Source organism: Hyla sarda, chromosome 2 (assembly GCF_029499605.1).
Source record: "Hyla sarda isolate aHylSar1 chromosome 2, aHylSar1.hap1, whole genome shotgun sequence".
NCBI classification, from domain to species: domain Eukaryota; kingdom Metazoa; phylum Chordata; class Amphibia; order Anura; family Hylidae; genus Hyla; species Hyla sarda.
The window spans coordinates 383,493,086-383,509,833 of record NC_079190.1 but is presented as its reverse complement, the minus strand read 5'-3'; the positions used below and the strand labels follow the sequence as shown (position 1 = coordinate 383,509,833).

The 16,748-nt window shown below is 42.3% G+C and overlaps 1 protein-coding gene across 4 annotated transcripts in view; it reads right to left on the bottom strand.

Moving 5' to 3' along the window:
* Window positions 1-16,748, bottom strand: part of METTL27 (methyltransferase like 27) — a 113,287-nt gene that overhangs the window by 42,375 nt on the left and 54,164 nt on the right. For 3 of the 4 annotated variants that reach the window (XM_056558542.1, XM_056558543.1, XM_056558540.1), the window contains exons 2-3: window positions 10,906-11,069; window positions 9,662-9,790 (exon numbers count right to left, since the gene is read on the bottom strand). In XM_056558542.1, the coding sequence (XP_056414517.1) occupies window positions 9,662-9,790; window positions 10,906-11,025 (249 nt within the window). In that variant the 5' untranslated portion in view covers window positions 11,026-11,069. Of the gene's footprint in view, window positions 1-9,661; window positions 9,791-10,905; window positions 11,070-14,098; window positions 14,203-16,748 lie in introns of those variants that run through there. The other variant, XM_056558541.1, reaches the window with a different exon arrangement.

Below are 16,748 nucleotides of genomic sequence, written 5' to 3'. Positions count from 1 at the left end.
CCCCTTTAATGCTTAAAGTGACAGTGGTCAGATGTGCAAAAAATGCCCGGGTCCTTAAGGTGAAAATGGGCTGGATCCTTAAGGGGTTATGGTGCAGATCTGCAGTGCATCATACCGCAACTACATATCCAGGATTATACTACAGTATAAATGTTAAAAAAAACTAGGGGACGCTTGAGTGGAAGCCTATTAGCAGAACATTCCACTAGACACTTTATTGAAGGTGCGAATCTGCAGCACATTGCACCGCAATGATAGATCTACAACTACCCTGCACTTCAACTGTCATCAATATTTAAGGGGTACGAACGAATAACTTGCAAGTCCCATTCTTGTGCTTTTATACTTAACCCTTTCATTTCTTTATTCATCCAGGATATCACGCTCTCTTCTGTACCACACACTCACATCAGGGACAGTTACACATCTATGCATACATAGAGGTAAGTACTATGTTGTGTAAGTGCATTACATTGCAGATCTACTTGTAGGTATACCTGGGCAATACAGCTAAATATACACATATTCATTATAATTTTATCTATACCATCGACACATTGATGATTATTACCACTATCTTCAGATAGTATTCACAACAGCATTCAACAATAAAAGTATCTCTATTTTTTTTAACCCTTTAAGCGCTGGTATATGTTTCATGTATGAAATGTATTTAAAAAGTCTACCAATAAACATTACAGGTAAATTTGAACCCTGCTGTGTAAACTAAAAAATGTATAGGGGGCAGAGCCTGGGGGATGCAAATACTAAAACACAACAAAACCTGCAAAAACAGTGTAGCAAGGTAATCATACCGATCTGCAGTGAATGGTTAAAGGAGATATCTCATACTTAAAAAAAATGATTCCCTATCCTGCGGATAGTTGATAAGTTTAAGATCACAGGGGGTCCGACCATTGGCCCCCCCTGCGATCTCCTGTACGGAGCCCTGGCTCTCCCTAGGATTGGTGCATTTTGACCACCCGGCCGAAAGGGTCCGCCTCCATATACAGTGGGGCAAAAAAGTATTTAGTCAGCCACCAATTGTGCAAGTTCTTCCACTTAAAAAGATGAGAGGCCTGTAATTTTCCTCATATGTATACCTCAACTATGAGAGACAAAAGGAGAAAAAAAATCCATAAAATCACATTGTCAGAATTTTTATGAATTTGTTTGCAAATTATGGTGGAAAATAAGTATTTGGTCACCTACAAACAAGCAAGATTTCTGGCTCTCACAGACCTGTAACTTCTTCTTTAAGAGTCTCCTCTGTCCTCCACTTGTTACCTGTATTAATGGCACCTGTTTGAACTTGAAAAAGCTGAGTTGGAGGTACTCAATCTGCTTAGTATGTATTGTCCGAGATCTCTATCCTGGTGGAATCCTCAGACCACCTTGAAATTAAAGGAAAAGTAGTGATGGTAGTGGATGAGATCTCAAGGACTGGGGAATAAAGGGTGTGAAGTGGCTGGAATAAAAGATGATGCAGGGAGTTGAATGGATGAACAGATACAAAGTGATGGATGCGAATATAGATAGTGCGGCTTAGAGAATGACTCAGAGGATGTGTGATGCTTATTAGATGCAAGACTGGTGATCAAGTATGGAAAGATAGAGAGGTAGATGTATAGTGTATATGTATACTGTATAGGCAAATGAATGGGGACTGTTGTGTGTTGTCTACTATGTTGCAAAATGAATCAGGTGTTGCTGAAATAACTACTGCAATAGATCTGTGAATAAAATTGATGTACTAAATGTCCAGGGTACAACACATTTAATAATCAAATAAAAACAAAATAATTGTCAATTTAAACAGTTAGGTAGAAATGTGGAGTAAGAGTGCAGGGCCCTTGTACTCCTCCCCACCTGTTATAATTAAAAGGTACAGATGAATATATAAAAAGATGTGAAATAAAACACACAGTATATGCGATTACCGTATTTTTCGTCCTATAGGACGCACCGGCGTATAAGACGCACCCAATTTTTAGGGACGCACCCAATAGTGGTCTTCAACCTGCGGACCTCCAGATGTTGCAAAACTACAACTCCCAGCATGCCCGGACAGCCGTTGGCTGTCCGGGCATGCTGGGAGTTGTAGTTTTGCAACATCTGGAGGTCCGCAGATTGAAGACCACTGCAGGAGGAGGTAATACTCACGTGTCCCTGCCGCTCCGGACCCGTCACCGCTGCCCTAGATGTCGCTCCATCGCTGTCGCCGTGTCCCCGTCGCTCTGGAACGTCTCTGCTGCCGGCCGGGTATCCTCGCTCTCCGTTGCCGCCATCACGTCGTTATGTACGCCAACGCACGTACGTGACGACGTGATGACGAGGAAGGAGAGCGCCGGCCATACAGGGGATCCCTGAACGGAGAAGACACCGAGGAGGCAGGTAAGGTCCCCCCCGGTGTCCTGTAAGCACTAACCCGGCTATTCAGTCGGGCTGTTCGAGACCGCCGCGGTGAAATCGCGGCGGTCCCAAACAGCCCGACCAAACAGCCGGGTTAGTGTCACTTTCCCTTCAGACGCGGCGGTCAGCTTTGATCGCCGCGTCTGAAGGGTTAATACAGGGCATCACTGCGATCGGTGATGTCCTGTATTAGCCGCGGGTCCCGGCCGTTGATGGCTGCAGGGACCGCCGCCATAGGGGTGTATTCGCCGTATAAGACACACCGACTTTTTCCCCCCAGTTTTGGGGAAGAAAAAGTGCGTCTTATACGGCGAAAAATACGGTAGATGACAACACACTCAAAGTTTGAAAGTTCAGTGGTGGTTAGAGGCAGATCCACTTATGTGTACTTGCAACCTCTGGAGACCCCCAGTCTGGGGCCCAGAGGTTACAAGTACACATAAGTGGATCTGCCTCTAACCACCACTGAACTTTCAAACTGAGAGTGTGTTGTCATCTAATCGCATATACTGTGTGTTTTATTTCACATCTTTTTATATATTCATCTGTACCTTTTAATTATAACAGGTGGGGAGGAGTACAAGGGCCCTGCACTCTTACTCCACATTTCTACCTAACTGTTTAAATTGACAATTATTTTGTTCTTATTTGATTATTAAATGTGTTGTACCCTGGACATTTAGTACATCAATTTTATTCACACATCTATTGCAGTAGTTATTTCAGCAACACCTGATTCATTTTGCAACATAGTAGACAACACACAACAGTCCCCATTCATTTGCCTATACAGTATACATATACACTATACATCTACCTCTCTATCTTTCCATACTTGATCACCAGTCTTGCATCTAATAAGCATCACACATCCTCTGAGTCATTCTCTAAGCCGCACATCTATATTCGCATCCATCCATTTGTATCTGTTCATCCATTCAACTCCCTGCATCATCTTTTATTCCAGCCACTTCACACCCTTTATTCCCCAGTCCTTGAGATCTTATCCACTACCATCACTACTTGTTTGAACTTGTGATCAGTATAAAAGACACCTGTCCACTACCTCAAACAGTCACACTCCATACTCCACTATGGCCAAGACCAAAGAGATGTCGAAGGACACCAGAAACAAAATTGTAGACCTGCACCAGGCTGGGAAGACTGACTCTGCAATAGGCAAGCAGCTTGGTATGAAGAAATCAACTGTGGGAGCAATTATTAGAAAATGAAACACATACAAGACCACTGATAATCTCCCTCGATCTGGGGCTCCACGCAAGATCTCACCCCGTGGTGTCAAAATGACCCAAAGAATGGTGAGCAAAAATCCCAGAACCACATGGGGGACCTAGTGAATAACCTGCAGAGAACTAGGACCAAAGTAACAAAGGCTACCATCAGTAACATACTACACTGCCAGGGACTCAAATCATGCAGTGCCAGACGTGTCCCCCTGCTTAAGCCAGTACATGTCCGGGCCCATCTGAAGTTTGCTAGAGAGCATTTGGATGATTCAGAAGAGTATTGGGAGAATGTCATTTGGTCAGATGAAACCAAAGTAGAAATTTTTGGTTAAAACTCATCATTTTTGGAGGAGAAAGAATGCTGCGTTGCATCCAAAGAACACCATACCTACTGTGAAGCATGGGGGTGGAAACATCATGCTTTTGGGATGTTTTTCTGCTAAGGGACCGGGACGACTGATCTGTGTAAAGGAACGTATGAATGGGGCCATGTATCGTGAGATTTTGAGTGAAAACCTCCTTCCATCAGCGAGGGTATTGAAGATGAAATGTGGCTGGGTCCTTCAGCATGACAATGATCCCAAACACACCACCCGGGCAACGAAGGAGTGGCTTCGTAAGAAGCATTTCAAGGTCCTGGAGTGCCCTAGCCAGTCTCCAGATCTTAACCCCATAGAAAACCTTTGGAGGGAGTTGAAAGTCTGTGTTGCCCAGTGACAGCACCAAAACATCACTGCTCTAGAGGAGATCTGCATGGAGGAATGGGCCAAAATACCAGCAACAGTGTGTGAAAACGTTTGACCTCTGTCATTGCCAACAAAGGGTATATAACAAAGTATTGAGATGAACTTTTGTTATTGACCAAATACTTATTTTACACCATAATTTGCAAATACATTCATTAAAAATCAGACAATGTGATTTTATGGATTATTTTTTCTCATTTTGTCTCTCATAGTTGAGGTATACCTATGATGAAAATTACAGGCCTCTCTCATCTTTTTAAGAGGGAGAACTTGCACAATTGGAGGCTGACTAAATACTTTTTTGCCCCACTGTATCTCTATGGGGGAGCTGTTTGGCAATCTTAAAGGGGTATTCCGGGCCAAAACCTTTTATCCCCTATCCAAAGGATAGGGGATATGATGTCTGATCACGGGGGGCCCGCTGCTGAGACCCCCTGCGATTTCCCTGCAGCACCTGCATTCTATGCGGGGACTGCGTCTCTAGTTTTAGAAACCTCCGGGGTTCCGGGACTGGGGATGTGATGTCCCACCACGCCCCCACCATTCATGTCTATGGCAGGGGGCGTGACGGCCATCACGCCCCCTACCATAGACATGAATGGAGGGGGGCGTGGCGTGACGTCACGTACCCTGTTCCGGAAACCAGGAGGTTTCCAAAACTAGAGACGCAGTCCCCGCATAGAATGCGGGTGCTGCAGGGTGATCGCAGGGGGTCTCAGCAGCGGGCCCCCCACAATCAGACATTTTATCCCCTATCCCCTTTAAGCTCCGTCATAGAGATATATGGAGGGGGCAGGACTCGCACTTCGGGCAGGGGTTGGGACGCGCCACTCTTGGGGAGAGCCAGGGCTTCATACACTAGATCGTGGGGAGCCCCAGCGGTCCTGTGGATAGGGGATATACGTTTTTTTAGTATGAGACTTCTCCTTTAATATGTCAGTTTTACTGCATGGCAAACAGTGTAAATACAAAAACATTGCAGAATTGGTCCTAGGAAAAACTAGCCCACATCCAGCTCTGTTAATAGAGAAAAAAACAAAGAACTATGGTTCTTGAAAGGCAGAAGGAAAAAAATAAAAAAATGAAAATTGGTGTGGTAGTTGAGGGGTAAAAGGGGTATTATGATATCAGCAAATTCATTGTATAACAATAACATGAATGAGAAGCTTCACTGCTAATCTCCAGGGGATGAAAATCTGCCCAGGTCATGTGAAGATTTATACATCATATTGGCCATTTTATTAGATACACGTGTTCAATTTCTTGTTAGAACAAATAGTTAATCAGCCGGTCAAATGGCAGCAACTCAATCTGTTTAGGTATGTAGATGTGGTCAAGACAATTTTTTGAAGCTCAGTTTCCAGTGAGCGATTGGTGTCTGGATGAGAATGCCTTGTTGTCAGAAGTGAATGGGCAGACTGGTTCTAGATGACAGAAAGACAACAGGAACTCAAATAACCACTCGTTAGACATGTGCAGAACCAAAAATTTCGTTTTTTTTGTTATGTTCGTTTTTAAAATTTTTTTGCTTCTGCGAATATTCGGAATGCTGTGCATTCGTCATATTCGGTTTTCGGATGCATCCGCGAACTTTTTTTCCGTTTTCGTCATCACGTCGCTGCCGCACGCCGTTCCTATTGGATGACAGGACGGCGTGCGTGACGGCATCATGATGACGTCAGAGGGAGACCCGTATGAAGGCCCCGGACCAACCCTGGACCCACCGGAGGAAGGCCCGGAGCAGTGCGGAAAGGTGAGTGAACCTGCCCGGGCTGCTTGAACTGCTATCCGGCAGTAGCTTAAGCATTATGCGCTGCCGGATAGCAGTTGATGCATGGCCCCAACATTTGGTATACTGATAACGAATGCATTCGTTGTTCGTTAACATGCATATTCGTTATGCATTAGTTAACGAATGCATTCGTTTACTGTATATTCGTATTCGTATGCTTTTTTGGAATTTTGTAATTAATTTTTTTTGTGCATTCTTTTCGTTTCGTTCCGTGTTCATTACGAAACGAATTGCACATGTCTACCACTCGTTACAATCAAGGTATGCAGAATACCATTGTTGAATGTCCAACCTTGAAGCAAATGGACTACAGCAGCAGAAGACCACATCAGGTACCACTCCTGTCAGTTAAAAACAGGAAACTAAGGCTACAGTTCACACAGGCTCATCAAAATTGGACAGTGGAAGACTGCAAGAACATTGCCTGGTCTGATGAGTCTCGATTCCAGCTACGACATTCAGATGTCAAGGTCAGATTTAGATGTAAATAACATGAAAGCATGGATCCTTCCTGCCTTGTATCAAGGTGTGTTATGGTGTGGGGGAAATTATATTTGCACACTTTAGGTCCCTAAAGTGAGCATTGTGTAAATGTGACACCCTACCTGAGTATTGTTGCTATGCCCATCCCTTTATGACCACATTGTACCCATCTTCTCATGGCTGTTTCCAGCAGGATAATGCACCATGTCACAAGCTCACATCATCTCACACATGACAATGAGGTCACTGGACTCCAATGGCCTCCACAGTCACCAGATCTCAATCCAATAGATCACCTTTGGGATGTGGTGGAACGGGAGAGTTTAATCATAGATACGCAGCTGACAAATCTGCAGCAACTGTGTGATGTCATCATGTCCATATGGAGGAACTGTGTGATATCATCATGTCCATATGGAGGAACTGTGTGATGTCATCATGTCCATATGGAGGAACTGTGTGATGTCATTATGTCCATATGGAGGAACTGTGTGATGTCATCATGTCTATATGGAGGAACTGTGTGATCTCATCATGTCCATATGGAGGAACTGTGTAATGTCATCATGTCCATATGGAGGAACTGTGTGATGTCATCATGTCCATATGAAGGAACTGTGTGATATCATGTCCATAAGGAGGAACCGTGTGAAGTCATCATGTCCATAAGGAGGAACTGTGTGATGTCATCATGTCCATAAGGAGGAACTGTGTGATGCCATCATGTCCATATGAAGGAACTTTGTGATGCCATCATGTCCATATGGAGGAACTGGTTGATGCCATCATGTCCATATGGAGGAACTGGGTGATGCCATCATGTCCATATGGAGGAACTGGGTGATGTCATCATGTCCATATGAAGAAACCGTGTGATGTCATCATGTCCATATGGAGGAACAGTGTGATGTCATCATGTTCATATGGAGGAACTGTGTGATGTCATCATGTCCGTATGGAGGAACAGTGTGATATCATCATGTCTATAATGGAGGAACTGTGTGATGTCCATATGGAGAAACTGTGTGATGTCATCATGTCCATATGGAGGAACTATGTGATGTCATCATGTTCATAAGGAGGAACTGTGTGATGTCATCATGTCCATATGGAGAAACTGTGTGATGTCATCATGTCCATATGGAGGAACTATGTGATGTCATCATGTTCATAAGGAGGAACTGTGTGATGTCATCATGTCCATATGGAGGAACTGTGTGATGTCATCATGTCCATATGGAGGAGCTGTGTGATGCCATCATGTCCATATGGAGGAACTGTGTGATGTCATCATGTCCGTATGGAGGAACAGTGTGATATCATCATGTCTATAATGGAGGAACTGTGTGATGTCCATATGGAGAAACTGTGTGATGTCATCATGTCCATATGGAGGAACAGTGTGATATCATCATGTCTATAATGGAGGAACTGTGTGATGTCATCATGTCCATAAGGAGGAACTGTGTGAAGTCATCATGTCCATAAGGAGGAACTGTGTGATGTCATCATGTCCATAAGGAGGAACTGTGTGATGCCATCATGTCCATATGAAGGAACTTTGTGATGCCATCATGTCCATATGGAGGAACTGTGTGATGTCATCATGTCCATATGGAGAAACTGTGTGATGTCATCATGTCTATAATGGAGGAACTGTGTGATGTCATCATGTCCATAAGGAGGAACTGTGTGAAGTCATCATGTCCATAAGGAGGAACTGTGTGAAGTCATCATGTCCATAAGGAGGAACTGTGTGATGTCATCATGTCCATAAGGAGGAACTGTGTGATGTCATCATGTCTATATGGAGGAACTGTGTGATGTCATCATGTCCATATGGAGGAACTGCGTGATGTCATCATGTCCATATGGAAGAACTGTGTGATGTCATCATGTCCATATGTAGGAACTGTGTGATGTCATCGTGTCCATATGGAGGAACTGTGTGATGTCATCGTGTCCATATGGAGGAACTGTGTGATGTCATCGTGTCCATATGGAGGAACTGTGTGATGTCATCATGTCTATAATGGAGGAACTGTGTGATGTCATCGTGTCTATAATGGAGGAACTGTGTGATGTCATCGTGTCTATAATGGAGGAACTGTGTGATGCCGTCATGTCTATAATGGAGGAACTGTGTGATGTCATTGTGTCTATAATGGAGGAACAGTGGGATGTCATCATGTCCATATGGAGCAAAATCTTTAAGGAATATTTCCAGCACCTTGTAGAAAGTATGACATGAAGAATAAAGGCTATTTGTAAGTTGTACCTAATGAAGTTGCCAGCAAATGCATACATGTGCCCAGTTATCAGGTCTCTATATTGTTACAAACTGCACACCTGTACGATGAACACTGGACCAAGACACTTTTAATCCCTTTTTGTTGGAAAAGCTTATTTTGCTGATACCAGAATATTTCCTGGAAACTGTGCCATATTATCCTCTTCAAAGCAACATGCATTGTACTACTACCAAAAATAGTAAAATGTCGCAGAAATCTGTAAGTACCACAGTTACCATGTAAGCTCAATGGATCCCAGGCTATGTATCTACAAAAAGTGACAGAGGCATGTGGTGGTTGGAGCTAGCAGAATTATAGAGACAAAAAGCCTAGCTTTAGGGGGTGCAGAGGTGGCAGTCACACCCACACCATGGTAGGTAAGTGGACCCAAAATCTCATCTAAAAACGCACAAGTTTAACACCTTATTATTATCATTAGTGACATGTCTGCTTTAAAAGTGCATGTTCATTTTTTCTATTAATTGTGCACTTTTATTTTAAATATTTTACCACCTTTGTTACTTCAGATAGTTAGCAGTTTTATTTAAAGATACTCTAGTATTTTCCAGGTTGTTTGTAATGTTCCATAATTTTTTACTACAGCGTGGTGAGAATGCAGCATGAACAACATTTCAGAAGTACTACTACACCCTGGTGGCTGTAATTTGTATTGCAAGTAACAAATGGTACCTCTTCAGCTGCACGTCCAGTTCCACACGCTACATCTAGCACAAGCTTCGACTCTCGGTTTAACTGACACACTGAGGCCAATGCAAGAGCAGCCAAATGTGGAGCTTTATAGTCCAAGATTGATACATCCTGAAAGAAAAATGAAAACATAAAAAACAAATATATGTACAAATTACTGAAATTGTGCTCTGTTTGTCAACCTAAAGGATTTGCTTTATGGTGCAGTGAAGCTGAAGTGGAACCGGCTTGATCAGTAGCATTCAAATGTAAAATATTGCTGACAACCTGTACTGTAAACCGCAATACAGTTACAAATCATTACATAAATATTGTAACAAATATAAAAAGTAATAAAAAATCATATACTCCGTAGAAAGGTACTAATGAAAGCTTTCGCTTTGCCTCACAAAAAACAAGCCCTTACCTAGTCCTATTTATAGTAAAATAAAAAAGGTTTTCAAACTATTTACAGTACATAACATTATAAACAAAAAATAAATAAATAAAAATAAACCCAGGATTATAAAAAAAAGATATAAAAGTTATGACTCTTGGAAGGTGGCAATGAATTTACAAATTTTCAAATTAAAGATAATGGCAGAAACCTTACCTTAAAGAAAAAAAAATTATAAAAAGGTTGTTATCACCCAAAAATGGTAAACTATACACTGCAACTTCAACAAGTCTTTACTGAGCTTTGCAGGTTGAAAAATAAAAATGTTATGACTTTTGTAATATAGTGATGTATAATTTATAAAATTGTGATCGGCTTCCGTAACAGGCAGTCCGGAGGCTGTTCCGAGGCCTCAGGTCACCATGGTTACCACTGGCACTCCGCAAATGTTTTGTGGGGTGCCAATAGGGAATAAAGGACACACCTTCCTCTGCAACCCAGTTAGATGTTGTGGCACTCACTACAGCATCTGAATGGTTAAAGGAGCGCCTCTCAATTTTCGACAGTTGCGACGGGAGCCTTGCAATATGTGACCAGCACAGAAATTAGTTTAACAGAAGGCCGGACATGTAAGGTATTCTCTATTAAGGGGTTAAAAGGCTTTTCAATTCACTCATTACCTATCTACAGGATAGGTGATGAGTATAAGATCACTGGATGCCCCAGCTCTGGGACCCCCACCAATCATTAGAATTGAGGTCCCATGCCCCCCATTTGAATAGAGAAGTGGTTGAACATGCATGCCGCCACTTCATTCACCTATATGGAACTGAGATAGCCAAGTACTAACCTCCTCGTACTGTGTAGACCACCGGTCATAAAACTGTAGTTTTTCCAAGAGAGAGCAGTCTTCATGAGCAGCTGCAATTACATCCCTGACTTGTTGTAGCCCTTTCTCACAGTTTGCCATGTTTTTAGATTTCGATATGATACACTTCACTAGTGCTCATGGATCTGACAACAAAAAAAAGTTTTAGGATATTATTTTTATCTAAAATATTAATATATTAAATAAATCATAATTGTGTTAAAGCTAACAAATCAGTTACAGTAAGATGAGCAAGCTGAGCATACTGACTCCATATCTGCCATTTCCCAAAGCCATACCCTTTGTCAGGAATTTTTAGAAATGTATGTATATATATTTTCAGGGCAGAACGAAGCTAATGGCAGAAGAACCAGCACTACTGGGCGGGTGTACAACCCGACAACCACAAGTCCATTAAAAGAGTTTACAGTTACAGAGTGTGGTGCAGTGCAAAGTCCAGAAAATACAAGCATTGAAGGAAAAAGATTGCGGCACTCTTCAGCTTTGTGGCATTAAAGGGATACTCCGTCCCTAGACATGTTATCTCCTATCCAAGCCGCCTCCCATATATATGAATGGAGATGGCTTTGTGTCACGAACATGGAAGCCTCAGGCTTCTGTGTTCATGAATGCCACAACGCTGGCCTGGAAATTGTGGGGGGTCCCAGTGGTCAGACCCCCACGATCAGACATGTTATCCCCTATCTAAAGGATAGGGGTTACATGTTTAGGGGGAAGAGTACCCCTTCATGCCCCCTCTATATAGCTCTATGGGAGTGCCGAAGATTGCCAAATGGCTCTTCGGACGGGGGTTGAAAATCAATGATCTTTTGTGGGCTAAACGGTTGGGTCAGTGCTATCTGTCTGCCTGTCTTCCCTGGATGTGCCTTTCCAAGTGTTGTGTCACAATTACTGCCACAGAGTGAGTATAGTGGAGTCTAATACAGTAAAATCTCCCATAGTGGACACCTCCAAATAGGGGACACCTCCCAATAGCGAACAGTTTTTAATTCCCCGGCAGTCACATAAGACTTAATGTATTTGCAACCTACGAATAGGGGACACTCCCAATAGGAGACAGTAGGAGACACAACTTTTCCATTAGGGGACAAAACACCTCCAAAAGGGGACAACCAAGCTTATGTGTTGGCCCTACCTTGTACACAGGGCCACCATCAGGGGGTACAGCCAATAATAAGGGGCCCAAGCCCCCGCTTCACCCCCTGCAGAAGCCTCAGCATAGAAGCAGAAGACTGATGTTTAAACAGTGGTCTCCTGCTTCTGTACGCCACATCATTCCCCCCCCTCCTTCCCTGATTTCCCCCTGCCACTTTATTCCCCCTGTGCCAAATCATTTCCCCCTTTATTACCCCCTGTGCCACATCCTTTCCTCTTGATTTCCCCTAAGCTTTTATTTCCCTCTTTGCAAATTCATCACCCCCTCTTTACCACCCCCAGTGCCATTTTATTCCCCCTTTATCCCCCTGTGCCACTTCATAAAGAGGGGGTGAGGAATTTACAGAGGGTAATGAAGGAGGAATTAAATTGCACAGGGAGGGGGGGTAGTCAAGGGTAAATGATGTGGCACAGAGGGTAAGGGGGCGATAATTTGGCACAATGCACGGGGGAATAAAATGGTACAGGGAAGGTGGTGTTGGTTATTCTTTCAGACTGAAGAAACCCAGAGGTATATTAATATTTACAAATCTAAGTGCTTATTGTTGGTTTTCCTAGAAATTCAGATCTCTCAACACCTTTACACATGTGTATGACCAGAAGACTTGAGGCCCGCATCAAGTTATGCAATGCATTAGGTAAATAGTTCCAGTATGGTGCTATTCATCAACTGAGGAAACAGAGCTATTAGATTGGAAGAGACATTTCTTTAACCCGCTGCACATTGTCATGTATGGGCATTCCAAACAACATTAGGTAGAAATATTAGGTTTATTTCATTCCTGCTCATTGTGAGTTTCAGTGCCTCATTTGTCAGGCAGTAAAATGTGAATGTAAAAGGTTGTTTCCAGGGCCTGATGAAATGTTTCCTGGTCACCAAACTACCCCTTAAAACCACAGCCCTGACCACACCTGACCATCTATAGAAAAGATGGCCACCTCACCACCAAACTCAAGTCTATGGGAGTTATGAAAACGGGAGTCAGTTACTCCATTAGACTTTAATGAACAAACACATGCATTTGTGACCACTTTTGCCACCAATTTTGGTTGGATGGAATCACCAAATTGCAAGAACAACTTAAAGGGGTACTCCACCCCTAGACATCTTATCCCCTATCCAGAGTTTAGGGGATAAGATGTCAGATTCCTTACGATCTCCCTGCTTCACCCGGCGTTCGTTTAGAGCGTCGGGTGCAGCTCCAGAGGCTCGTGACGTCACGCCCACGCCCCCTCAATGCAAGTCTATGATAGGGGGCGTTATGGCCGTCATGCCCCCTCCCATAGACTGGCATTAAGGGGGCGTGGCCGTGACGTCAAAAGCCTCTGCTCGGCATCGCCAGTCATCCGAAGTTTACTCCATGCACTGGATGTCTGGGGTTCCACAGCCGAGATCGCGGGGATAGGGGATAAGATGTCTAGTGGCGGAGTACCCCTTTAATGTTTTAGGCAGCAGAAGAACAGGAACTTGTGTTTGTCCCTGTCCTGTTCTTTCTTTTTCACATATTAGAAATGGAACTGCATTTATTTGCTATTAGACATGTAAGGCTTGTTTCACACTAGCAAATTACTCCATTTAGCAAGTTCCGTCGCTAGTTCCGTCCTAAAATCAGCGGTCACCGGCAGTAACCAAATCCTATACATCCGTTAGAAAATCCCATTATAGTCTATGGGATTTTTCTAATATCCGTTTTAATCCATTATAGTCCGTTATTGATAGTTCATGAACTATTTTCTTCCGTACTATCTTCCGTCACAAAATAACGTCCGTTATCAATAACAGACTATAATGGATTAAAACGGATATTAGAAAAATCCCATAGACTATAATGGGATTTTCTAACGGATGTATAGGATTTGGTTACTGCCGGTGACAGCTGATGTTAGGACGGAACTAGCGACGGAACTTGCTAAACGGAGTAATTTGCTAGTGTGAAACAAGCCTTACATGTCTTATATTTGAATGATCAGGTTAGACAGAAACTGGCTAAAACATTACCTTTATAAGGCTGGAATTACACTTGCTTTTTTTTGTGTGTGTGACAAACGCCAATTCTTCCACATGGCATTTTTTCAGTCAAAATACGCTGCGTCCAGATGTTAGCTGTAAATCAATGAAAAAACACAAAATTCTTTTTCCACTTTGCGTTTTTCAGTTTGGCATTTTTTAAAATCCTTTTTGCGTTTTTTCACTCTTTTTCAGCTCCTTGACGGTTTTGCAAAATCGCAGCATGTTGAGCCTATGGCGTTTTTTTCCCCTGAATGCCATGTGGGTTTCAATTTTGGCATTTTTGCAGGCAGTTTTTATTCTTTTTTGGACTTTAGCAACCCAAAAAAGTGATGGAGATACATTTTTATTAAAAATTTGTAGGGTACCATAAAAAAAAATAATAAAAAAGATACAGTAGTGAAGGAAATAATTGTATTTAAAGAGGCACTGTCATTGTTAAAAACTTTTCATATATTGCAGGACTATGGAATATGACATTTCACAATATACACCTGTTAAAAATTTTTTACATTTTCACCTGAAATTCCAGCTCAAAATAGCCACCACTAGGGGTCGCCTGTCTTTTAGCCAGACAGACTAGTCTAGATTTCACAGCATACTGGATACCGGCCGTAAAGCATACCGGTATCCAGTATAGGAGATTTCTATTGTGTATGCAAAACTACAGATAAAGGATGTGTGGACATGCTGGGAGCTGTACTTTTAAAACATCTGGAGGCAACACTGCTCTAACACAGTTATTTACAAACATTGCAGCTTCAGTTGTTACTAAACTACAACTCCCAACATGCTGAAATAGTCAAAGATTTCTCGGACTCCTGTATGACAAAGAAGTTGATCAGACATTCAGGAGTCTGTGAAAGATGAATGACACACATAGTGACAGCTATGCTGATTAGCATCCAGCTTAACTAGGAGAAGATAAAACAGATAGAACATGTATTCATAAAAATGCTGTATTTTTATCTAAAAAATCCTTGCACTAATTTTATAAAGATCTATTCTTATTACTGCAGGCAAGCTCCAAATATCTTTCTCTGTGTAACATGACACAGCATAAAACCAGAGAGGAAAGGGTTACAGAGTAGAGAGAACTGATTGGCTGACTGCACAGGCTTGCTCCTGTGAGGGAGACAGACTGACACATATCTCTGGATATATAGGTCAGAGACACATAACAATTATATGCACATGATCAGGATTGGGTCCTGAGTAACATATCACTTTTTTTCGCACTATGACAGGTACGCTTTAACGAAATTTATCTTTTTTATAACAACATTTTTATACATTTTTAAACAGGGATCAATTTATGTATGTGGGCAGGGCACTCAAAATGTAGCCGACAATAATAAAAATGTAGTGTGTGTGTGTTTCAAATTTTTCCTTTATTTTTCAAATGTTTTAGGTAGTACTACTACTCCCAGCATGGAACAAACTGTTCCATGATGGGAGTAGTAGTACCTGTACTAATTGACAGATCGCCCTGGGTCCATAGCGATCCTCCTGAATAATTTATAGATACGGCCAGCCACTCTTCTACAGTCCCCTGGACTGCCGTATATTTACACCTATTCATATATCCCACAGAGAGCTGTGATTGGCCAGATGGTTCCAGCCAATCACAACTCTCTATGAGAAATGTGAGTAGGTGTATATATATATATATATATATATATATACACACGTCAGTGCAGGGGACCATAGAAGAGCGGCTGGCCGCACCTATACATTATACAGTAGGATCGCAACGAGTGTCTACTGCTTCCAACGTGGAGCTCACTCTGCTCCATGCTGGGAGCTGTACTTTCTGCATTAATAGACAGATCGCAACAGGTGTCAGAAGTTACACTCGCTGCGATCTGTCTATTAATGCAGGTTCTACAGCTCCCAGCATGGAGCAGAGTGTACTCCATGTTGGGAGTAGTACCTGCAATTAAGGACAGATCAAAGCGGCTGTCACTCCTGACACCCGATGCAATCGTCCTATCTATTGCAGAGATGTGGAGCGGCTTTCTCCTGCGCTCTGCATCTCTAGGTAGGTTGAGAATGTTAACAGCAAGTAAAAAGCAAATTCTCATGTTAAAAAAAAAAGCAAAGTGTCTTATAATTACATAAGGAACAATATGTTATAAGTTTAGTTTGGTGACAGGTACTCTTTAACACAGAAATCTTTATTACTATGTGCATTTCAATGTTTCAACTAGTTATATGCATTAGAAGAGATAGTTGGTGAATATATTCAAGGACCTGCTGTATATCCAAGGACCTGCTGTAATGACTGGCATTGTATAACACACACACACACACACACACACACGTGTGTGTTATACAATGCCAGTCATTACAGCAGGTCCTTGGATAGTCTTAGAAACATGACTCAGCCTTAAGCACTCTGTGTTCTCCTCCTTGAGCTATATAGCAACATATCACAATTACACATTTACAACCTGTACTTGGGCCACATAGCTCGGATTAATATCTGTTTACTTTCCAGTTATGAATCTGGATCAACTGGACTTGGATTTATAACATTCACATTTTCCTGAAAGCATGAGCAAACATTATTATACCAAAGCAATGTCCATGAATAACTCCTCATTCCAGCCCCTTCGTGTCGGCCGGACTAATGCAGAAC